This window comes from Rousettus aegyptiacus, unplaced genomic scaffold (assembly GCF_014176215.1).
Source record: "Rousettus aegyptiacus isolate mRouAeg1 unplaced genomic scaffold, mRouAeg1.p scaffold_m13_p_17, whole genome shotgun sequence".
Classification (NCBI taxonomy): Eukaryota; Metazoa; Chordata; class Mammalia; order Chiroptera; family Pteropodidae; genus Rousettus; species Rousettus aegyptiacus.
This window is the reverse complement of record NW_023416292.1, coordinates 2,122,407-2,147,265: the sequence shown is the minus strand read 5'-3', so window position 1 is coordinate 2,147,265 and position 24,859 is coordinate 2,122,407. Positions and strand designations below refer to the sequence as shown.

The 24,859-nt window shown below is 48.2% G+C and overlaps 2 protein-coding genes across 3 annotated transcripts; both read left to right on the top strand.

Annotated features, from left to right (window-relative positions):
• On the top strand, positions 1-12,915 carry GOLT1A (golgi transport 1A). 2 transcript variants are annotated; one of them, XM_016139938.2, is made up of 5 exons: positions 1-181; positions 8,746-8,837; positions 9,822-10,000; positions 11,828-11,891; positions 12,523-12,915. In XM_016139938.2, exons 1-5 carry the CDS (start codon positions 157-159, stop codon positions 12,583-12,585), a joined length of 423 nt encoding a protein of 140 aa, XP_015995424.1. In that variant the 5' UTR covers positions 1-156; the 3' UTR covers positions 12,586-12,915. The 2 variants fall into 2 exon arrangements, with proteins under 2 accessions (XP_015995424.1, XP_015995427.1); XM_016139941.2 differs by having other exon boundaries at positions 11-181; positions 12,547-12,915.
• A 1,243-nt stretch (positions 12,916-14,158) lies between these two features.
• KISS1 (KiSS-1 metastasis suppressor) lies at positions 14,159-19,393 on the top strand. Its single transcript, XM_016139945.2, has 3 exons — positions 14,159-14,273; positions 17,046-17,186; positions 19,094-19,393. Exons 2-3 carry the CDS (start codon positions 17,084-17,086, stop codon positions 19,321-19,323), a joined length of 333 nt encoding a protein of 110 aa, XP_015995431.2. The 5' UTR covers positions 14,159-14,273; positions 17,046-17,083; the 3' UTR covers positions 19,324-19,393.
• The last annotated feature ends 5,466 nt before the right edge of the window (positions 19,394-24,859 follow it).

Here is a 24,859-nt window from a genome sequence, read left to right as displayed (position 1 = left end):
GTGTGTGTGTGTGTGTGGAAAGTTAATGATTTATCAGAAGTTCATTTCACAACTTACCAAGGGTCAGCTTCCCCTTAGCATATACAAGCTCGGTCCTCTCTACAACTCACGCCTGGCCAGCTTCAACCCCGGAAGGTACCCCAGGCAGCCTGCGGCATGATCTCCATCACTGAATGGCAGAGTGAGTGCAACGGGCCCTGCTGCAGAGGGGCTAGGCTGGAATGGGGTGTCCGGGCTAGGCTGGAATGGGGTGTCCAGGCCAGGTGAGGGCCAAGACGGTGCCCTTCCCAGCTGGGATCACTCTCTGGGGAACTGTGAGGTGACCTCTGGAGTCGATGGCCTGGAGCTGCTGTGTTGGCATCCTCCACGCAGCAGGCTGACAGCTGGGTGTGGCTCCTCTGCCTTCTAGGGGTAGGGAATTCAGACTGTTCAGGGCCCCTAGGTAACCCAAGGCTGGTGGAACTGGAAAGGCCGGGGGAACTGGCAGATTCACCACTCAAGCTGGTGCCTTTCCCATTCAGGGTTCTTAGACCTGGAAAGCTGCAAACATGGACCCAGGAGGCTGCTGCCCATTCAGACATCTTTCCCCCCAAATTTTCAGGGTCTCCTATGACCCTGGGTCCCTTCTTGTCAGAAACTCCTCTCCACTTCCCATTCAGTGAACAAATTGTCTCCTCTGTGTGCCAAGCACTGTTTTGGGCATAGAGTATAAAACAGTGAATAAAACAGACATATACCTAGTTTACCATCTAGAGAGGGAGAACGGGAGATTAAGATAAAGACGTCAGTATGTAGTATGTCAGGTGGTGATACATCTTCTGGACAAAAATAAAACAGGCAAGGAGGTTAGGGAGTATGAGGCAGGAGGTGTTACCATTTTGTACAGAGCTGTCAGAAAAAGCTTCACTGGGAAGGGGCCTTTTATACAGAGACCCACAGGAAGTGGAAGGAAAAAGCTGTGCTGCTATCTGGAGGGGACAGATGTTCTAGAGAGAGGAGAGAGCCAGTGCAGAGGCCCTGAGGCATTAGCCTTCTTGCTGTGTCTGAATAGGCTGGTTTTGATAGAGGGAAGTGGGTAGAAGGGTATATAGTATGAGTTTAGTCACAGAAGCCACTGAGAGACCAGACAGTATAAGAACTCTGGTTTTATTTCCACAAGATGGGAAACCACTGTAGAGTTTTTGTGCAAAGAAGTGATATAACCTATTTATATTTTTAAAAGATCACTCTGGATGTTGGGTTGAGAATGGACTGTAGTGGGGTAAGGTCAGCAACAGGGAGACTAGTTCTGAGGTGACAGATAGTGGAGGAGACCAGCATGGCAGCACTGAACTGGTGGGAAGTGGTCAATGCTGGATCTGTTCTGAGAAATTTGCTGAAAGGATTTACTGATGGATTCAATGTGCAGTGTGAGAGAATGAAGTCAAGAATGTGCTAGATCCTATTAGAGAAAGAAATGAAGGAACCAGATTTGAGTCAAGGAATGGAGAGTGAACCAGGTTTCCGCAAGAACTGACATTGGGTTAAGACCTGAAAGATGAATATGCTTTAGGCAGATAACCAGTGGGAGGAAACCACAGGCCCTGAGGCAGGAAGGCGCATTCTGGAAACAAGGATGTAGCCTGAGTGTGGCAGGTAAGGGGCACGATGGCAGGAGATGAAGTCGGACCAGCAGGCCTAGGCCCCCTTATACAGGGCCTGTGAGCAGAGGACGTGATGGGAGGGCGCTGTTTCACCTAAGCCCAGTGGGAAGCCATGAAGGATTCTGTGCTGTGCATGAATATGGCCGGGTTGCATGCTTTCCGAGATGCCTGCCTGCTGTGCGGAGAAGGGATGAGAGGGTGGCAGGAGTGAAGCGGGGGCTAACGGGAGAGGGCTATAGGGCTCCAGAACAGAGACGAAGCCGGCTTGGCGTCAAGTGGAAAGAGTGGAGAAAAATGGGCAGCTTTCGTGATGCATTTGGGAAGCAGCAGCAGTAAAACTTAGCTGTGGCTTGACCAAGGGAGCGGGGAGGAGACTCGTTGATGGCTCTTGGGCTTTTGCTACAAGCTGCCAGGCGGGTGGTGACATTTTTATTCATTTGGGGAAAACCAAGAGAGGTACAAGTTTAAGAAAAGAATAAAAATAGGGCAGTTTGGACCTGCTGAATTCAAGATGCCTCGAAGAGAGAAAACCAGGCAGATATGCTAAGCAGGCAGTTGGATATGAGCTTTAGAAGCTCAAAGAGAGGCCTGGGGCATATAAATAATAATAAATTTCATATAGTAAAGATAAATATCAACATTGTCCACACAGAAGTGATATTTAAGGACATGGAAATACGTGTGAAGATAGGATGAGAAGTGAACTTGGACCAAAGCCTTGAACAATTCAAATCCCAAGAGGAGCTGGCAAAGGAGCCGAGGGAAGAATAATCAGAACAGCAGGAAGAAAATCAACATGTTGTCATGGAACCCAAGAGACAGGACATTTCAAGAAGGGAGCAGCCACCTGCTAACAGATGAGGGCTGACACCTGTCCACTGGATGTGGGAACATGGGCGTCGCAGATGGCCAAAGCAAGAACAACTTCCGCGGAGGAGCGTGGGGGTGGGAAGTAGACTGGACTGGGTTGGTTAAAGGCACTTTTTCCGGAGCCAGATGACCAGAATCAAACCCTGGTTCTGCCAGCTGCTGATTGGTTGACCCAGGCAAGTGACTTGATCACTCAGTGTTTCAGTTCTGTTTGTGAAATGGGGCTAACAGCATACCTACCTCACAGGCAGTTATGAAAATGCAATGAGTCAGTAAGCTTTAACAGTGTGTAGACTGTGCCTGGCACTGTGTGCTCATTCGTGTTAGTGGTGGTTCTATTAATCACTACTGTTAATTTTAAAAAGTAAAAGAAGGCTCTTTCTCTCCCCCTTTTCCTCCTTCCTCTTCCTGAGAAATCCAGTCCTAAAGCCATTAGGTAGAATGTGGGTGGGGCTGGGTGCCCAAAGTAGGTGTCAGAGCCCTAGCCAGGTGGAAAGAGGTTTACATTGGGGTTGGCCTGGTGCCAAGGCAGGGCGAGGAGGGTCTCCTGCCAGTGTCAGAGCAGGGGGTGGAAAGGAACTTTTTACTGGAGGAGGCTGGCAGCCACCACCTTAATCAAGTGATCAAAGAAACGGCATCAGTAATGAGCCAAATTAAAATCACATGTGGCTTCATCGATGCAACAAAAAGAACACAGCATCAAATCTTTCTGATATTTCTGCATAACCAGTATCTAGTCATGAGCAAATATCAGACAAGCCTAAGTAGAGGGACAGCTACAAAATAATTGGCTCAAATCTTCAAAAGTGTCAAGGTTAAGTCAAGGAAAGATTGAGGAACTGTTCCAGACACTGGAGCCTAAAGAGACATAGACACCAGATGCTACACGTGATTCTCAACAGGTTCCTTTTGCTACAAATTAAATTACTGGGGCAACTGATGAAACTTAATGAAGTCTGACTTTAGACAGTAGTAGTGTATCAGTGTTAATTTTCTGACTTTGATGGTTGTATCCTGGCTACATAGGAGAATAAAGGAAAACCACACCAAAGCATTTAGGAGTGCTGAGATAGCTCATAGCAACCACTCTGAAATGGCTCAGGAAAAAAATTTCTTTGTACTTATTCCTTTTCTATTCATTTGTGATGAGAGAGAGAGAGAGAGAGAGAGAGAGAGAGAAATGAATCAATGGTATTCCAAGGCTCTCTGCACAGCCTCGGGCCAGAAGGACCTGTCCACTTGCTCCAAGAGATACTGCTTTCCCTTCTGGAGCAAGAAAAACATTGAACCTGACTTCAGTTAATGTGAGCTAAAGAGGGGAGTCAGGCTAGCCTGGCTGCGGGCTCTTCTTGGCAGCTGCTCTGGAGCTTCAGGATGGGGGTGGGGGCAGGGGGCGGGGCTAAAGCCTGCCATGCCAGGGAGCCCTAAACTTGGTCTGTCTCTGAGGTCTGGAGAGGTCCCGGCTTCTCACTAGGTGGTGCCCCGGAGATCCGGGCCTCCCTGAAGAGTGACCAGAGTTGCCCGCGAGATCTCAGCTCGAGTGTATGACAGCCCTGGCCCACCTCCAGTAGGGGCCGCGGTGCCCCTATGTCTGGATCCTGGGGACAATGGGCTGCGGGCACTTCTGTCACTCCTGGTGACATGGCCCACCCCCCTGGCCTTCTAAGTCACACTGGCACCCTTGAGAAGGACTTCAGGAGCAACCCCGTGACTGAAATCTCTAAGCTACTCCGCAAGCGGGAGGCCTAGGAAGATCTGAGGCTTGTGTGTGAGAAACAGCTTCCGATTCTTTTCGTGAGGTTTTGTGTCCACCCTAGATTTTTTCCACTGAACACTAGTAACACTAACTATGGCCCATAAAGAAGGCTGTGCCCATTACAGGAAAATTCTGGAATGGTACCAGCCCTTGAAGAAGAGTGTGGAACAAGTTGGAAAAGTAATAACTGGCAAATCAGGAAAGTATAACATAGGAGAAAAGACACAAAGTGTAAATTCAAGAGAGGTTGTTCTTAAGTGTTTACAGTATGGACATATGAATATCTTAACAAAACAAATGAAAAACCAATAAAATATTCACATTGTGTTTCCACACAAAAACAACTACTAAAGGAGATAGAGGAAAAGAGTTAATAGTCAAAACTGAAATCAATGATGTATTTTTATGGCAGGTCTAAGCTAAGACCAGATATTTTTACAATAGGCATAAAATCTTAAAATATCTTTGTCATACAGATGAAAGAATATGGTTGTGGTCTTCCTCCACAATATCCCAGCCTATCTAAAATCATCATGACAAAGTAGATGTACTTCTAGATCCTCAACGTGGTTTCTCTGAGGATAGAGGAATAACACAGTTTGAAAGGACAGAATGCAAAGTTCGTAATGACCCAAGGTGGTGGTACTCCAGGGCCATAGGCTCTAAGAGATTGAATTCAGGCCTCACTAGGAGGCGTAAGTAGGAAACAAGTCCCAGTGGATCGCAGAGGTGGATCGGAACCAGGAGGAGTCAGCTATCAGTACAAGATGGATTCTGGGAGGTTGGGCCGCATGTGGACAGAAATGATGTTCCCATGGGTCCTAACAGACCTCGCTCTCCTGAGAGACCCAGTAAGACTAGCATTTTTCTGGACTATAAAGTGAGTGAGGTTTCAGTTTATAATTTGAAGGATAAATCTAATCCCTATATTTTAAATGGTTCTTTTTAAAAAGCCCTTTGGCCTTAACTTCTGTTCTGGAACTGGTCCTAATCCTTTTAAGCTCTGTGTGGTAACAGATCATGAAAGAATAGCTACCCAGAAGGTGGTTCGAAATGTGTTTCATTTTCTTGCAGTTGTAAATATAACTCAGTAAGTCAATCTCAATAATTTTGTCTTTGTTTTGTTTTCACAGTTTTACTTCTTATTAGCTAGACAACATTGTATAACTATCTATAAAAGCATGGCGATAACACCAATTTTATAGAGCTTGTGAGGGTCGATTCTAAGATATTAGTTAACAAGGTCAGTGAAATTTTTCTCTTTAAAAAGTACTTGTGAAATAATTAATTAATTAAAATTGTTTTTTAAAAATCAAACCAACTTCAAATTTTAAAAATCAAGCCATTTCAAATCAAGTTATACAAGTTGTAGCTTAAAAGATGCTCTTTGCCTTATCTTTAAGAAGGTACTCGTGCCATATCCCTATCCACCATACCATTTACAATAAAAATAATAATAGGGCATTCTAGCTACATTAAGTAAATAAAGTAAATTGCAAAACTGTATGTACAAATAAACTTAAAGTTGTACATCCTCATTAGTAATTTTTTAAATGGACACAATTCCATTTATAATAGCATCAAAAAGAGTAAAACACTCAGGAATAAACTTAACCAAGAAGGCAAAAGACGTGTACAGGCATAGCTTAAAGATAATGCAGGTTTGGTTTCAGACCACTGCAATAAAGCGAGCACATTAAAATGAGGTATGTCCACCCACTGAAAACTAAAAATGTTGCTGAAAGAAATTTTAAAAGAATATATAAATAGAAAGACATCCTATGTTCATGGACTGAAAGATTTAATATTGTTAAGGTGTCAGTACTACCCAAGCAATCCACAGATTCAATGTAATCTCTTTCAAAATCACAATGATTTTTTTTTTTTTTGCAGAATAAAAAAATCCCTCCTAAAATTCATTTAGAATCTCAAGGGATCTCTAATAATCAAAGCAATCCTGGAAATAAAAAATAAAAAAAATGGAGGTTTCATACTTTCTAACTTCGAAACTCATTACAAAGCTACAATAATCAAAACAGTATGGGATTGGCATAAAGACAGACATATAGACCAATGGAATATAATAGGAAGCCCAGCAATAAACCCTGGCCTATATGGCCAAATGATTTTCAAAAAGACCATTCAGTGGAAAAATAACAGCCCTTTCAGTAAGTATGTTGGGAAAGCTGAATATCCACAGGCAAAAAAATGAAGTCAGATCCTTACCTTACACCATATGTAAAAATTAACTCAAAGTTAATTTTAGCTCAAAGTAAGTTATATAACTCTCAGATGAAAACACAAGAGAAAAGCTTCATGACATGGGATATGACAATGATTTCTTAGATATGATAGCAAAATACAGGCATCTAAAGCAAAAATAGGTAAATTGGACTATATCGAAATTAAGAACTTCTGTGCATCAAATGACACAACCAACAGAGTAAAAAGGCGATCTATGAAAGGGGAGAAAATATTTGCAAGTCATATATCTGATAAGAAGGTGGTATCTAGACTATATAAAGAACTCCTACAACTGAACAAGCAACAACAACAACAACAAAAACCTGTTTAAAAAAATGGGCAAAGGACTTGAATGGACACTCCTCCAAAGAAGATATACATATGGCTAACAAGCACGAAAAGACGCTCAATATCGCTAATCATTAGGAAAACACATATCAAAATAACAATGAGATACCACCTTACGCCCATCGGAATGGATGCTATAAAAACAAAACAAAATAGCAAGTGTTGGTGAGGATGTGGAGAAACTGGAACCTTCTTACATTGCTGGTGGGGATGTAAACAGTGTGACTGCTATGGAAAACAGTATTGAGATTCCTCAAAAAGTTAAATATGATCCAGCAATTCCACTTCTGGGTATAAATCCAAAAGAAGTAAAACCAGGGTCTCGAAGAGATATTTGTCCACCCAAGTTCATAGAAGTGTATTCACAATAGCCAAAAGGTAGAAGCAACCCAAGTGTCCATCCACAGATGAATAAACAAAATGTAGTATATACATACAATAGAATATTATTCAGCCTTAAAAAGGAAGGAAATTCTGACTGATACATGCTACTGCATGGATGAACCTTGAGGACATTGTGTTAAGTGAGTCACAAAATGACAAATACTGCATGATTCCACTTACGTGAGGTACCTAGAGTCATAGAAACAGAAAGTACAATGGTGGGTGCCAGGGCTGCGGGAAGGGAGGAATGAGGAGTTAGCGTTTAATGGATACGGGGTTTCAGTTTTGCAAGTTGAAGAGAATTCTGGAGATGGTTAATGGTGACAGTAACACGACGATGTCAATGTACTTACTACCACTAAGCTGTGTACTTCAGAATTGTTAAGATGATAAATTTTATGTGTACTTTATCACAATTTAAAATAAAATTTCAATTTAGTTCAATTTAAAATGAAGCAATACAATGGATTGTCATTTGTTGACTATCAGTGGCAAAGTTGACAATTTTGTGTGACAGAGTTTAAGAAAAAAAGAACTTCATGTCTTGTTATTGTTACAATTCTTCTTAAATATAAAATATTTATCACATTTCATATTTATGCAATCTGAAATATGTATCAAAATGTCAAAAATGTAGCCCTCGACCCAACAAGGGAGCCCTAATATTCTGTACTTCTGTGCTGTGCTCACCGGTTCTGAGCAAATTCCTGCAATTCAGAGAATGCCCCAAGACACAAGGCCAAAAGAAAAGACACTACAGACTGAGGCTGGAGCACTGTTAGTGTGTGGTGAGCACCCATGGCAGCTGCTGCAGGAGGGAGGGAGGAGAAGGGAGCAGGTGTCAGCTCAGGTGTAGACTCCATGTGGAAAGATGAGCATCCTGATTAACGACTATTTTTCAAATCGAGTATGAGAGGCCAACACTGGAAAGCTTGAGACAGAGACAGTTTAGAAGAGGAAGGAGACAGTGTGAAGAGTTGTTCAGCAGGGCTAGCCTCTTAAGAAATACGCAGGACAGCTGGGTGGTTTCAAGACCTTTTGGGGCCGGTGGCCATGAGATGTCAGTGGTTCCCTTCTACCTGAGTGTGGGTTGGGCATCAGTAGCTCCCAATTGCAAGAGGATAGGCTCACTGTGGGCAGATGGTTGTGTTCAGCCAGGGGCCAAATCCTCATAATGATCTGGATATGCAGCCTTTGAAGCCGAGGGGAAGCTGGAAGCAGTGAGGTAGCACTAGCTACCTCGTAGGGTTGTGGGGACCGAATGCCGTGATGTGAAGAACCGACTAGCAGTTTCCAGGTACTAGATGTAGATTTGTGCACATTCTTCCCTTCCTGTCTCATCATTCCCCAAACACACAGGAACTGAGATACCTGGATAAAAATGGAATCTTGCCTCTCCGTCTCCCAGAGGGCACTTGTCCAGTGGTGTTGGGGAAAAGTTCTAGCATCCCCACCCGCACTCTAGAGCCCATCCCATCACAACCTCCTCACCCGTTGCAGAGATTGGTGTGGGCACCACTGGCTTCGGCATCTTCTTCATCCTCTTTGGAGTACTCCTGTACTTTGATTCCGTGCTCCTGGCCTTCGGAAATGTGAGTGCCCCTGCGTGCGGACCGCCCCCAACCTACCTGAGACCCCTTGTTGGGGTCAGCCCCAAGATCCTTCAAATCATGCCCATCCAGGGGTCAGGTGCCATCAAGCTCAGGCAGGCGAGGGTGGCTGGGAAGGGAGTGATGCCCACTGGGTGGAGAATCTGAGGATCTGGATTCTCATGCCAAGCTCTGGGGGAGGTCCTGGGGATGCCAAGTGGAAGTAGACACTGTCCATCCATCGGAATCGCTCCAGTTAGGGATAGGGATGTCATACAAACATACACGACTGGGGAGGGAGATACGGGTGTGGTGAAGTCACCATAAGACGTACTTAATATGAAATAAGATCCTTGGAGGAAAGAGAGTATACCCAGTTGGAGAAGGATGAGAAGGAATTTGGAAAGGAAAAAGGGTGTGGGGGGTGCAGAGAGCACTTCCAGGTCGATGGAACATGCTGGATGAAAGCCATAGTTGAATGTGAAGGGAGCCTGGGCACTCATAAAGGATTATTAGGAGGCAAGCTGAAGACGGTGACAGGACCACATAATGGAGAGCCTGGAGCCGAATTCCACAGGCAGTGGAACCCTGACAGTTCCAGGTGATTCTGGGTATGGCTGCCTAACCTGTGTCAGCCTCGGTCTTCCCCTTCCTAAAATGGAATCTCACTATCTAGCCTATCTTTCTTGGGAGGTGTGATGAGGAATGAAGTCATATGCGAAAAAAAGCACTTGGGAGCCAAGAAATTGGGTTGAATGGGGTGAGAAACTACAGACCTTCAATGTTCTCCTTGTCCAGCCCCCTGCCTTTGGGCAGTTCTGTTTCTAACCAGCTCAAATTACTTAAAGCTCTGGGATTTTGCCACATTCTGGGTGGCAAGTCCTGTCCCATGCCTGACCGCGGCTTGGGCCCGGCCCCTGAACCCCGGGGTCCGGAACGGGGAGAGAAACCACTGTGTCTGTGCTCACGCCCCCCCCTTTCCCACAGCTGCTGTTCCTGACCGGCCTCCCTCTCATCATCGGCCTGAGGAAGACTTTCTCCTTCTTCTTCCAGAGGCACAAGCTCAAGGGGACCAGCTTCTTCCTGGGAGGTGTGGTCATTGTGCTCCTGCGCTGGCCCCTCCTGGGCATGTTTCTAGAAACCTATGGATTTTTTAGCCTTTTCAAGTGAGTGCAGGTCCCTTTCCCCTGGGCAGGCTACTAGCGTCTCTGAGTAGCTGAGATCAGCCCACCAGATTTGGGCAGCCCAACCAGCAGGCAAGCCAGACTGATGGTGCAAGAGACGGGAGCCATGGAAAGACTGAAAATGGGGAGGGGCATCAGGCAGACACTTGGAAAGGTCCCTCCAACAGTAGGCTGAAGGATAAATTGGAAGAATCTGCCCATCCATCAGCAAAAACTGAGCACCTACTGTGTGCCCAGCACTGTGCCTGTCACCAGGGAGGAGACACAGGCCTGCACTCGAGTTGAATGATCCAGGTGGGGTGGAAGGGCACTGAGCTAACATCGGCAGGCTCCACACATGCAGCATCATCATCTCACCCCGTTAACTCCACAACCCATTGTCCTCTATAGATGAGGAAACCAACGCTCAGAGACGCTGCCCTCTGCCCGAGTTCTCACAGGTAGCATGTCTCTGGCTACTGGTTCCGCATCCCTCGTCCTGTCCCATGACAGCCTGGCCCTGGTGAAAGGCAGGGTGTGACTCAGGGAAGACATGTAGGCACCATCAGGGCCAACGTGTGTCCTAGAGGAAGCAGGACTAGGGACAGGTCTTAAGGGATGGGTCTAAGAGAAGACTGGAGGGCGCTTAAGGAGAAGAAAGGAAAAGATATTCGGGAAGGCGGGAGTAGGAGGGAAGACTCCCAGCGTCTCTGGAGTGCTGTGGAGAGAACAGGGGTGGGATAGGGATGATCGGGGATGGCAGAATCATGGCCATGGAAGTATGGGAAGGAGCTGAGGTCAGGAACCCCTGGGTTCCCACGGGAGCCCTCAGTCTGCTTAATGTAGCCTTGAAAATATCCCTGATTAGCCTGACTGGCAAGACCTCATAGACCTCACGTAGTGTGCCCTCGAGAAATGAAATTTTCTCACACATATACTGCCATCCATTTATTCAATTTTCAAAGTCATTTACTAAAAGAGTCAAATATATAAAAAGTACCTACTGTGTGCCCAGTGCAGGGCTAGGTTTGGGGACATGGCTCTAAACAGGGAGAAACTTCTTAAGGAACTTGCAATTCAGTAGGGAAGACAAATTCTGACAACAGTGATCATTTATTGAGGACTTAGAACTGTGACCTGGGCCACTGCAGATTCAGTAGTTCAAACCCAGAGTCAACATGGACAAAAACACCTTTCGGCAGCATTATAAGGGCAAAAAAGCTCAGGCAGCATTCAAATTTCCAATGCCCTCGCCCCTCCCTTCCCGCTCCAACCCCCAGTGCCCCTGAGCCCTTTGAAGGATCACAACTCTGTCCCGGCCAAGCCCTGCAAGGTGTGTTTGATGAGAGTAGAGGGCTGAGGCAGGCGGGACAAGACATGAGCACAGCCCCCCACAGCTGGCCCTGCCTGGAGCCCAGAGAACTTGCAGCCGTGGTGAGAACCAGTTTGGGGAGGAGGAGACAGTGACAATAATAAAAACAAACATTTCTCAAGCATTTCTTTGTGTAAGGCCCTAGGATGTAGATACTATTATTAAACACTTTTTACAGCCAGAGAAATTAAAGAATTTGCCCAAGCTTATACAGCACCAGTAACTGATAGAGCCAAGATTTGAACCTATGGAGCCTGACCCCAGGGTCTTCATTCTAACCACTCCGTTTGGCTGCCTCTAAAACATCGACGGCACAGAACCAAGCCTGCTCCCAGTGCCCAGGGGCCTATTCCCCTGGGAGCCAAAGCTGAAGACTTTCTGTGGACCTCAGCCTTGCAACTCCCCCTATCATCCCCTCCTAGGCCATCACTGACTCCTCTCCACCCCTCTGCTCCTAGGGGCTTTTTCCCTGTTGCCTTTGGCTTCCTGGGCAATGCCTTCAACATCCCCTTCCTGAGTTCGGTAAGTGCCTGTGGCTTGGTGGTAGGGCCTTGGGATGGGGCCTTGGGTTGAGAGGAGCACATGGAGTTGGTAGAACTGCCCCCCCCCCAGGTGCAGTTGACCTTACCCATCTCCCTTGTAACCCCTTCCCCAGGCTGGCCTGCCTCAGCTCCCCTTCCCCTCCCTGCTAATTCTCCATGTGACAAGAGTAGATGAGGTGAGGGGACCCAATAGCAGCTGTGCCTAAAGGATGGGTATAGAGGAAGGTGGCTATTAATAGCTCTTTATTAAAGTCAAAGAGAGTCTAGGTGACCCAGCCAGAAAGTGCCAGAGATTTCTGGGGAGCCATCCGTGTCTGGGCCCCAGACATGGAGAGAATGCGTGACAGCCCAAGACAGCAGGAAGAGCAGGTGGCAGGTTGTTCTCTCCTTGGGGCATGATTGCTGCAGTCGTCCCCAGTGTCTGCCCTGCCCTTTCTCTGAAGCACCTGACAGAACATAAGCTCTCCGAGAAGCCAGCGCCTTGACGCGCCTGCCAGCTGGGCACGTCCCCTCAGCCCCCTCTCCATAGCTGCGCTTGGCACTGCTCCCAGCTCTCAGGGCCAGCTTCGTAATAACCTAGATATTGAGTCTGCTCTCTACTCTTTGTCTAGAATAATGATTCTTGGCTCCCACAGCTGTTCCGGAGGCTTCAAGGCACCAGCTCAATGGTCTGAACAGCAGAGATGAGCTCTTTGAACATGGATCATTGGTTGAGGGGGCTGGAAAGGAAATGGGGTCACCCCTTCAAGCCCCCACACTGCACTGACTCATCTCCCCAACACACTTGTATCTCTCCAAGTCCAGAAGGAAGGACGGAGCACAGTGACTGACTTCAAATCCCCAAGTCAACTCAAGAGACCATCAGGACTGCTGGGAGTGGAGATCCAGGGCCCCAAGGGGAGATCGCACTGGGGCTGGTATCACATCCCACCCTGTATTTATGGGAGGAAAAGCAAAGATTAAATTTGCAGGCTGTGAGTGTGTCTAGGGTTCAAAGTCAGTGTCTCCGGCCCATTAAGTCCATCTCCTGACTCAATGAGGGGCAGGCCTGCTCTCATAGGCTCATTTTATTCCTGGTATTTGAAGGTCAGGAGCGACATGATGTGTTCCAAGCCCCTGTTCACAGGAGGCATTAGACAAGTGATGGGTATTGACCCTGTGTACTGGCAGGAAGTGCTTCCCAACCATTAAGGGGATGTCTGCACAGTGAACCCACCAGAAAGAGCCTGTGCTGGGAGAGCTTCCTGTCTGCGGGTAGAGACATAGCCATGCCTTCAGAGAGCTGCAGTCTGACAGAGAGAACGGTCTGTCCTGGGGAGACCCTCATCTGAGAGTGAAGAGTGTTCTTGCAGGCCCAAGAAGGAAACGAGAGTCCATGACAATGTAAATATCTTTGAGGGCCCTCTATGTCTGTACTGAGCAATGGAGTGGGTGCTGGGGGTGCAGAGGGGAGGAGCCGTCACAGTGGGGTACACAGCAATTACAAAATGTTATGATCGCAGGTGCCACAGACACAAAGGTAGGGCCCTGGAAGCTTCCCCCTGGAAGTCACTCCTCTGCCTCAGAGGTCCCTTAGCATTTCCCAGGTGCATCCACCTCCCAGGGGTACCATTGTATTCTGCCTTCCTAGGCAGCTGCTTACAGGCCTGTCTTACCCATCTGACCATCCTATTCACCTGAAAACCCTGAGCTTAAAGTGCTCAGTAACTGTTTAGGGGAAAAAGGGAAGAAGGAAGGAAAAAAGGAGAGAACTCCCATTCCAGTCACAGATCACAGCCAAGGAGTCCCCTTCAGGTCTGAGACCCACGGCCAGCTGGCCAGAGTTGGAAGCACAGGATCCCCTGAGTCCAGCTGTGCCTTCCCCTTCCCTCCTCCCCTTCATCATGCTCCCTTCACACTGGGTGTGTCCGGGCTCCTGTCTGGAGGGAGAACACTTCACACTATTCTCTCTCCCCCCACCCCTCACACAGTCCATTTCCACATTGTTTGGGGCAGAACGGGTCTTTGGCTGAGTGGGTCTGAGGGGAAAGGGGATGAGGAGGATGGAAAGAACTACAGGGAATCAGACAGAAAGGCAGCCTTGAAGGGCTTCTGAAGGGGAAGGAAGAGGCCGATTCTAGTCATAAGAGCCAGGAGACGGGAGATGGCAGTTTGTGCTCTCTGAGGGGATCTGAGGAGGAGAGAGAGGGAGGCAGAGGGGGGCCTATGCCTGAAACGTCACCCTGGGCTTTATAAAAGGGACACAATCAGAGAGCCAGCAGGAGTGAGCCCAGGAGCCAGCTCCCCTCCCTCCGGGTGTTCGCCCAGCCAAGCAGTGTCCTCAGCAGAGACCCTGCGGAGCTCCTAGGCCGGACAGAGCCAGGTAGGAGCGCTGCGGCGTCCGCAGTTGGGAGGGGTCTGCCCGGACACATGTCCACAGTTGGGAGGGGTCTGCCCGGACACATGGAGGCTCAGCCGGGAGCAGGAACTTATTTCTGAGACTGATAGATGTGCCTCAGGCAGGCAAAGGGGGTGTGATCAGTCCTGATTACTAGGTTGACCGGATTTTCTAGGATGCCTGGGTGAATACACTGAATTTTACTTTATTTGTGAAGCCAAGACCTTCCACAAGTCTCCCCTTACTGTGGCAGGAATCAGTGCAATCTGTGGCTGTGATTAGAGGCCACAGGAGCTTTTGGAGAGAGCTGGGGAACCCCTGAGGGCTCATGGGCTCAACAAGTCTCCTCTGAGGAGTTCCCCCAACTTATGGATGGCAAATACAAACCCAACCAAAAAGTGCCTTGTACCCTGCTAGTCCCCCTGCACTAAGAAGTTTACCCCAGGAAGTTACCCCACTTCAAAAGCTTTGTGGCCAAGCCTGGAATATCTCTACTACGCAATAGGCACAAAAGCCCCTAGGGTAGGGGAGCCACAAACATTGCTACCTCAGGACAGCCACCGTGGCCCCTTGGAAGCTGACAGTTCTTTTTTTAACAATTGATTTCTACTACATGTGTTAAGGGTTGGGGGTGTGTGTGTGTGTGTGTGTGTGTGTGTGTGTGTGTGTGTGTGTGTTGGGGACAAGCGACAGGAAAAGCAGAACTCTCACATGGTGCCCATGTAAGCACGATGAGGAGGCAATGGGGGGAGGCGAGAGGAGCACAGGAGAAGGAGCACTACCTTGTAACCACATGGCCTGCCCACTGCCCCCTTCCTCACTCCCCATCCTGCTTCTGCAGAGTGTCCAGAATGCTCTATCTGAAATGCAAGTCTATACACATTCCTCTCTGGCTCAGATGCTCCAGAGTGAAGCCCTCCTGCCACTGCCTTAGGTTCTTCACTTTCCTTCCGGCAAAGCCCCTGGGAGGCTAGAGGGCCTGCAGTTCCCTCCACCCTGAGCCCTGGCTGGCCTGCCTTCCATGTAAGTCTATTCGTCCGCCTGATTCCTGCAGAAAACCTGCCTAGACCCTCTAGGACGGGCTCCCGTGGGCTCCCCCAGCCCCCTGTGTACTCACAGGCCTCCAGCCTATCATTCATGTTGCTCTTTTAAAATGGTCTGCTTAGGACTCAATTTCTTGTGCTAGACTTGAGATGTGTTTGGGAGCTGGGCAGCATCCCTGTGTCTTAGCATACCTGTGCACCCCAGCACCTAGCACAGCACCCAGCCAGTGCTCAAGGAATGATTTCTGAACTAACCTAAACCCTGTGCATCCGTGATCCAAAGCCACAAAAAAATGATTTTACACTCTTCTCTCTAATGGATCGGTCCTGCCGCTACTCCTCGCCCCGCCCCAGGCCTTAAGGCAAGTGCAGAAAGCCATGGTCTGGGTTTCAGAGTGTCACAGAATCAAAATCTTCACTGATAAGTGGCTATCTGAGGGGACAGTCGGTGGTCAGTCTGACCCACTGCTCTTGTTTTACAGATGGAGCGGTAGGCCCAGAGATGGGGTCGACTTGCTGTGGTCTCTCAGCAAAGGGGTGCAGAGCTGGGGCCGGATCCGAGTTTCCTGATCCCATTTCAGGATTCTTCCCCTCCACTCCAAGCCTGGATCCTGGAGGGAGCAAGGAGGGAATGGGGGGGAGTGGGGGCAAGGACAGAAGGATGGATGGGGCTAACGGACACACATGACAGCTCCACTGGCCCCGCACCCTCAGCCCAGAGTGGCTCCAAGTCTCAGATCTGGCACCCACACCCTCGTGGCTCCTCCCGAAGCTCTACTGCCTCCCCATCAGTTTGTCTTTAATCATGTCTGTTGGACAATCCCCAAGTGCCTAATGATTTTTTAAAAGAGAAATTAGACTTGGGAGCTGGAAGAGATGGGAGGAGGCAGGAGAGGGTAAAGGGAAAGAGGGTGAAGTGAAGGTCAGGGTACACAGCTCCCACCTCAACAGCCAAAATAATGAGGTCAATTCAATTCATATCCTCTCAGAGCCCACAGAGAACAGAATACGGAGACAATTGACCTGACAAATCACAGAAAGGTTTTTCTCTTCCCTGAATTATAGGCAATAAGACAATTTAATGACGGTCTTCAGGCTGTGAAAGGCTATGAGAGAGAGCAAGATGATTGCCTTTCTTCCTTTTTCCATGAAAAAGAAAAAGAATTAAGTTTTTATTACGGCAGGAAGGAAATGGGCCAGGTCCAAGAAGGCACATTCTAATGGGGCGAGTGGAGCACAGGAAGTAGTGGATTTATGCCGAACCCAGCATGGAGGGCAGTGACCAGGCTCCAGAAAGAATGTCTAAACCTCCATGCGGTGGAACTCCTTGCCACTTCACTCCACCCCTCCTTGCTCACTCCTACACATGATATCTCATCCCTCGTTTCTCCAGCATTCCTCTCAATTCCGGCCACTTTCCAACCTGAGCAGTCCTGCCCCTTCCACCAACAAGGATCATTCCTTCCTTCCTAACCTTACTGGCCTCACCTCCTCCAGGAAGCCCTCCCTGATGATTCTCACCTCGCATGAGTTCAGCTTTGACTATACTGTGCAAGTGGTCTCAGTTCCATTTCCATGATGCCTCCGCTCAGACTCATCCCTCAACCAGGGGCCTCCAAGGGCAGGGGCTTCCTCCTCCCTTCACCCTGGGCTCTGCCCCAACACCCAGCCCAGACCTGTGCCTGACCTAGTCCCTCCTCCCTCTCTGTATCAGCCTCAGGGAACTTCCAGGACCTGAGCCTTCTCACCAGGATGAACAGAATGGTTTCCTGGCAGCTGATGCTTTTTCTCTGTGCCATCTCCTTCAGCGAGACATTGGAAAAGGTGGCACCCATGGAGAATCCTAGATCCACAGGTATGCGTTGTCTGGGGGAAAAGGTGAAAAGGAGCAAGTGGGTTATTGCAAAACGAGATTTACCACATTTTTCAGATTATGGCTAGTCTATTGTGAGTTCACCAATGTCTTTAATAGAAACCCAAGACTGGCACATGCAACTCATTTAGGGCCCCCATTAACTTTGCACGTTAGGGGTGGCTTACCGCTGCTATGGGCATCAGCAGGCTCACCTAGGTTCAGGTGCTTGTTAACTAGCAAGCTCCTGCATCATTTTTCTCACACTGTGTTATCTGCTCCACACTAACCACCTCTCTGTAGATCTGTTGGGAAGAAATTTACCATGCAAGTTTCTTTCATCAGTGACCTTAGTCCCTTTATGGGGAGTTTAGGGGTGGGGGGAACCTAAATAAAAGACAGAACCTGTCTACTTTGTGAGTTCACTATGGTACTGATGAGCTGGAGAAACCGAGATTCATATATGTAGATATCTCCCCAAAGTCACTCAAAGCTGCAGAACTTCAGCAGGTGCGGGAGTTCCCCGAAAGCGTGTCTCTGAGTGGCACAAGCTGGAACGGTGCTACTCCCCAAGTCAGATGTTGTGAGTCTAACACTGCTTGGTGGTCAGCCTTCTGGGCAAATGAGAGTTGTGGCTTAGCCGATCTGGACCACAGTTCCTCCAGCTATGGAACTTGGAGCACGGAGCATACCAACACATGTGATATCTCTGTGCCTGATATAAGATATCCCAGAACAGAGAACATAGCCCCCCGTGTTCTTTGCCAAGACGGTCTTCTCTCCTGGGATCGGGTGTCCTTTCTCGGTGAGAATAACCTCACTCTTGCCCTGAGGACATTGAGCTTGTTGGCTGTTTTTTGCAAAAGGCTTTAGGCGAGGACATAAACAGTAGCCTGAGCCATGATCCTACTGCTGGGATAGCCATTGTTAACTGAGAAGGAAGCATTTTCCTATCCCATCTCTTCTTAAGAGGCAGCGCCTCCTGAAGATCATCATTAACGCCTGCCATGCCCACACGCCTCCTCCTCACAACTCCAGGGCATTGAGGAGCAGGGCTCAAAGCCAGCCACCGACCCCCGGCCCCAACACACACACCCACCCGCTCACACATCAGGCTTCATTTCCACTAATCTCTTACTACAATTGGCTGGGTCATTGTGTACTCAGAGCTGGTTGCACTATTTACTGCTAAAAATTAGAGTGAACTTAATGAGCCTTGCCTGTGAAGTGCCTTCCAAATTAGCTTTGTCAACCCCCAGTAGGAAGAGGAGAGATTATACCCAGAGTAGGGAAGATGAGCAAGTTAGGGTGACCTTGATAATTTCCCATTCCTCACCGAGTCCTTACAAATCTTATTAGGGGATCATAGTTATTGAGGGTGTAGGGACACAATGGCCTGGATTCCACTTTCTTGACTTCTCTAACCACAAGTTTTCATTAGCTTTTATGTAGTTAACAAGCATTTATTGAGGCCCTACTGTGTGCAAGGCCCTGGTTCAAAAACTCTGAGGTAAAGGGAGGAATGAACATGGGGCAGCGTGGACTTCCCGGCCCACAGTCCAGGGGGGAAGCCTGATGCAGAGCCAGGCATTGAGCCAAGCTGTTTTCTTTATTTCCACAGTCTACCCTGTTTGCTTCCTAAAAGGAAGTAATTTAATATAAAAGATATTGAAGGTAATTCTGGAAAAGTTGAAATCAAAACTTTGTTGAAGGAGGGAGCAGGAAATGGCCTGGCTACCGAGCAGAGTTGCTGGTGCTGAGGGTGCCCAGTTGGCATTGAGCTTAGCTTCCTAGAGGTCAAGGAACAAAGGGAAGCCTGGGACGGGGCTGTGAGCCGCTGGGTGGCTGGGTGCTCAGATGCCTCTCCTGACCCCGCCTCACTCAGCCTCTCCCTGTGGCTCTGTCCTTAGGCCAGAGACTCGGCCCCCTGGCGTTCCAGACCCACTGGGAACAGAGCCTGCGGTGCGCGGACCCCGCAGGGTCCCAGCGGCTAGGCCTGCGTGTGCCCCGCAGCCGCCTGATCCCCGCCCCGCAGGGCGCCGCGCTGGTGCAGCGGGAGAAGGACCTGTCGGCCTATAACTGGAACTCTTTCGGCCTGCGCTATGGCAGGCGGCGGGCGGCGCCCCGGCATGGCGCCTAGAGACAGGAGACTTCCAACACCCCACTGGTGGCCCCCAAGAGCAAGCGGGGCGGGGCTGGGGGCCGGGCAGTGGGAGGGGGCCTGGAGTTTCTGTCCTGAAGCAATAAAGGAAGTGCTGCCAACTCACCCACGTGCGATTTGTGAATACTTTTTGCAAGCGCGCCAATGGGGCTGTTTCCCTTTCTCCTCGGTTGGCTCTTTAGCTAGTTCTAAGATGGCGATAGTGTTATCAGGGACAGTGCTTTTCAAACCAGAGGTGGTGAAGGACCAGCGTGGGACAGATCAATACTTTTCTCACACACACACACACACACACACACACACACACCCCAATACTTTTAACACACACACACACACACACACACGGAAAAATTTTAAAATAACTAAACACAAAGTAGATGCTGCTTGGTGTTTTCAGCAATATCAAATTTCCATAAAACTTTCCAAAGATGTCCTCTTCCTTTTTAGACTTATCTCACTGCAAATGCATCACAAACATTTTGCAGAGGGGCATGGGGCCACTGCACATACCTTAAGTAGCTCTGACCTAGGCCAGTGGAAAGCAAGACAGCGTAAGTACCTCCCCTTTTCCCTGGAAAGTTTTCAGCCAGTTGGACAGCTTGATTTGGAGGATGATGCCAACCACTGCCCTGGCCACCGAGGCTTAATAATACCCAGCCTCAGAGTCAGATCTGAACTGAGGTGCTAAGCTTCAAGGCACTGAAGCTCTACTCCAAGTACAAGGGGTGTCAGCAGTGGGCTGGGCCATTCATCCTCCCTCACCCCCACCCCAAGCCCTGGATGGAGTCAGTACTTTACATACATGTATCGCTATCTCCTCTGCATCCTCAAAACCACCCAGGGAGCTGGGCATGTATCCCCATTTTCACAGGTGAGAACCCTGAGGTTCAGAAAGATAAATAACTCAAGGCACACAGTCCACGAGAGGCGAGCCTAATCAGGCTTCGAACGCCAGAGCGGGGCTCCCCCACTGCACTGTCATGCTGTGCTGAGATGGCAGGGTTTGCCATCTAAGTCAGCTTTGGTGGACATTAGGAAAGGTCAGTCTGCTTTGTGTGCACATTTCCAGGGATCCCCAAAAGCTGGGGAGTTGGAATTGCTACAGGGTGGAGTAGAGCTTGTCAGCAGAGAAACTCCAAGAAGTCTTCCCTTCTACCCATGCGAAAACCTGGCCCAATTTTACAGCCTCGAGCTACCCCTACTTGGTCCAGATTGACAATATTCTTTCTCATAAGGACTGTGGGACCCACCACCATCCCAGGAAGTACCACAGTGTTCCACCCATTATGAAAACCAAGTTGCCATAAAATGGAGGCAGATCCTTGTTGCTATGGCAACGAGATAGGCTGCCATGGGAACCTGACAACATGCTCTAGTCCATCTCTACCCTGAAACCATCCTCCAGGATCTCTTAAATTATCAGTACTGCTGTGAATTCATGTCATAACATGGCATGACAGGGGGATGCTGTTTTTATTCAGAAGGGTTATCACACCCTGCCAAACAGCCTGGGGTCTCTGTACCTCAGGGAGAGGAGTCATAAACCCAACACCCATTTTGTTAAGTGAGCTATTCTCCTACTCCCTGGACCAGTCTTTCCCTGATGAAGACTGTATGGTAGGAAAAGGTTGATAGGTCTCTAAAATCTGCTCTTAGCCAGCCTCATTTTATAAAATTCCCTGTGACCCCTCTAACCTCTCCTCACAACCTTAGGGTTAGGCAGATATGAAGGGGAGTGTGTGTGTGTTGCTTCAGGAGCATGAGAGTGAAATGTGTTCTCTGGTATAAGCAGCAGACTGTGGGTATACGAGAGGGTGTATGTGAGAGAGGTAAATATGAGAAACTGCTTGCATGTTCATAGACGTGTGTCTGTGTAACCATGTATGAGGTGGGCCCTTCTAACTACATTTCAAAACTTATCAGCTCCCACTGCAACCCAAGTGCCTCCAGGATATCAGTCTAGCTGATTCAGCAGGTAGCCGGAGAAGCTGGGTCTCCCTGTCCCATGCCCCTTGTCCCAGGACTGCTGCCTCTGAGACTCTGGACTTTACAGTTCTTGGCCCCACATTTAGGGAAGAGATCTTTGGTTTCATGCTGCTCCCAGCCTGACTCTGAACCTGTTCCCTGGATTGGAGGAAGAGTGCAGGGCAGGTAGGAGGCTGTGAGGGGCTACAGACGTTCCTGGCCTCAGCGGCTTCCATCCCCCGCTCCAGACTTTCTGGGTGGGCTCAAAGATCCAGTGCACCAGAGCCCAAAGACCCGGAAGTAGGCCTGCCTAAGGATACTAAAATCCACTCCTTCCTGGGGTCTCTGGACAGTCCCAAGGGGGAGAGAAACTAGGAAGGCTCAGGCATCCTTCACTGGAGGAAGGGGAGGCGAGTAGGGCTCTTTCCAGGTTGCACCCCTTTGGGTAAGTCTGTTACAATAGTAGGGAGCTGGTCTCATGCCCCCATGCAAAGGAACATGGTAGGCAGGGCTGGGAGGGATGCAGGAAGATTTCTGGTTCTTGAATCACTCTTTTTTTCTCTTTTTTATATCTCTCTTAATAAAAGAACGAGTAATGTTTGAGTCCCTTAGTGTGCCAAGCACAGGGCTACTCCATTTCATACTCACAATAACTGCATGAAGTGGGCATCCCCATTGTGCAGAAGAGAAAATGGAGGCTCAAAGAGATTAGGTGGTGTGCTTAAGGTCACATAGCTGAAAAGTTATAGCGCCGAGAGTCAGACTCGCTTTCTAACTCTGCATGCCACAATCCTCCTATACACTACAGCCCTTCCTTTTCCTTGAGCCCCGGTGGGACAGAGCCAACCTCCCTCCTAAGTGATGTGTCTTGGGAAAAAGGTCTGGCAGCCAGTGTAACTCTACGCCATCCCTTTCCAGACTCTTTAAGGACAATACAGGTGAAGTCACCAATCGCTAGAGCACGGCTACTCACTCTCAAACCTCCTGCCAGAGACAAGACATCTGAATTTGGACCATATGTCTCTTTTCTTTGGAAGCAGCTTTCCCAAGTTCGGACTTGGTCACAGGGAGTGACAGATGTCAAGTCCAAGGAGCGCCAGCATGCTCTCCCCCTCTCCCTCCCCCTTCAGTGCCTTCTTCCATTTTAAAGGCATCAGAGCCCAAGATATTCCCACGTGTGGCTCATAGCAGAGAGCCTGGGAGCAGGGGTTGGTCTTGGTTGTTAGGAGAGCCAGGACATAACACCTTCTCAGGTTTTGCTTGCCCATGTTCAATATAGTTTTAACAATTGTCCCTTTGATATATTACCTTCACAAAACATTTAAAAGTACCACTTACGCCTTATGCCTCTTAAAAGACAGCAAAGGAACAAAAGAAGTACAAACCCTCAAGGACAAAGAAAAGGGAGAAAAGACCATAGGAGATGGGAAATGACACCAGATTCTGGAGATGAAATTAAATGAAGGGCCTGGCAGAATGCAGGAAGCTGCACCTCAACGCCAGCAAAGGGGGCACAGAGGAGACACGACCGATCCACCCCCAGGACCGATTCTCAGTACTTGGAGGTGTCTGGGATGAATCTTGGGCTGAAAACGGGAGAATGGCTGGAAATCTGTATATGGAGAAGCTAGACTTCCTGTGTCCCCTCTCCTCAGCCAACCAGCTGGCTGTCCCACTAGCCCACTGGGAAGAATCTAGAGGCTTCCTCTCCTAGGACACCGTGGAGACCTCTAGTCATGGGGACACAAGCACAGTGAGGATGGAGATGAAGAGAGTGGCCGAAAAAGAGAGCGATTATGTGAAAGTCTGTCTGGGTGAGACCACAACCCAGTCCCAGTCTTCGTTTCTAGAACGTAGGCAGTAAGGTGTTGCCTCCCCAGGCAGGACAGAGAAGGCCCCAAAGAAAACACCTTCAGATACTAACATTGGAGGGTGTCTGTATGAGTCCGTTCAGGATGCCATAACAAAATATCACAGACTGGATGGCTTATATACAACAGAAATTTATTTCTCACATTTCTGGAATCTTGAAGTCCAAGGTAAAGGGGCCCCAGAGTCAATGCTCAGTAAGAGAGCCTGCTTCCTGGTTCATAGACAGCTGTCTTCTCTCTGTCCTCGCATGGCAGAAAGGAGACGGGAGCCCTCTGCGGTTTCTGTGATAAGGGCACTTATCCATTCACCCTTATGCCTTAATCACTTCTCTCAGACCCCACTTCTAAATACCACCACATTGGGAGTTAGGATTTCAACACATGATTTGTTTTGGGGTGCAGGGGTGATGATGCAAATATTCAGTCTATGGCAGTGCCCCAGAGAAAAGCCAGCCCAGAGCCCCCATCTAGAGTGGGGTGCTCATAGCCCCATCTAGGAGCCCTGTACTTGCATACTGAGTTTCTAGGCCACTCTACCTGTTTCTTAACCATGGAGAACCAAGGGGTCCAGGACTTCGGAGAAAACCTCTAGTTTGAAAGAGGTGACCAAGCAAATAAACACAGAAAATAGAAACATCAATTTTAAAAATTAGACTGTAATTAAAATCCTCAGGGGGCATGAGAGAAAAATTTTGCATCCATAAAACAAGTAGTGGATATAATAAATATAGAAATAATTAAAGAATCAGAAAGGACTTAGATATTAAATTTTAGGAGAAAAAATTTTTTTAAAAATAAAAGAGAACATAAAGTTAAGGAAATTTTCTGAAGGTAGAACGAAAAGAAACCAGAGGATTAAAATAGAAGAAACTTAAAAAATAAACAGAAGCTGTAGCATCCTATCAGCATGAATTCCAGAAGAGAAAAAAGAGAACATGGGAGAGAAGAAATAGCCAAAGAATTAAAGCAGGATGATTTTTCCCAGAATGGAAGGACACAAATTTCCGGACTGAGGCTGTTTACTGAGTGCCCAGCTCACAAGTGGAAAATGTCCACCGCGAGAGATAAAGAAAAGGTGGCGAAAGCCCCTAGAGATGAAACCATAGAAGAGTTGAGAATCAGAGCTTCACAGATTTGTTAAAATCAGAGGATACTGGAAAAACAACTTCCAATTTCAGAGGGAAAATAAATTTCAATCTAGAATTCTATTCACAACTAAACTATTTAGAGCAAGGGTCAAATGGAAACACTTTTAAACACGCCTGGACTGGAAATGTTTACTTCTCACACACCCTCCCTAGGCAAGCTTTGGGAGCATTCCCTTAACAAAGGTGCAAACGGGAGAAAGGAAATCCTCAGAGCCTGGACACAGAGGAGAGCCGCAGAGGCGTAGTGTGCATCTGGGAGCTGGGGCTGCACAGGGCCCCCAGGAGAAAATCCCACTGGACATTTCGCCAGGTGGAGAGAGGGTTTGGAGCACCTGGGCAGAATTCACGGTATCACAGAAAAACAAAAAGTAGAAAAAAGCGGTGGTGGGGGTGTGGGCGATGATGAACTTAATGAAAAGCCAAAAATGACACAAGAAAGGAAATATAACACCCAGTGAACAATAATTATAGTAATGCAAATATTGACTTGATTTTGCCAAAATTCGAGGGACAGGGTATGAGGGAAGGATG

Coding starts and splice junctions, on each gene's coding strand:
- KISS1 (XM_016139945.2), top strand. CDS start 17,084: ATGAACAGAATGGTTTCCTGGCAGCTGATGCTTTTTCTCTGTGCCATC. Junction 17,187..19,093: donor GGAGAATCCTAGATCCACAG/GTATGCGTTGTC, acceptor CTCTGTCCTTAG/GCCAGAGACTCGGCCCCCTG.
- GOLT1A (XM_016139938.2), top strand. CDS start 157: ATGATCTCCATCACTGAATGGCAGA. Junction 182..8,745: donor CTCCATCACTGAATGGCAGA/GTGAGTGCAACG, acceptor CACCCGTTGCAG/AGATTGGTGTGGGCACCACT. Junction 10,001..11,827: donor GGATTTTTTAGCCTTTTCAA/GTGAGTGCAGGT, acceptor CTCTGCTCCTAG/GGGCTTTTTCCCTGTTGCCT.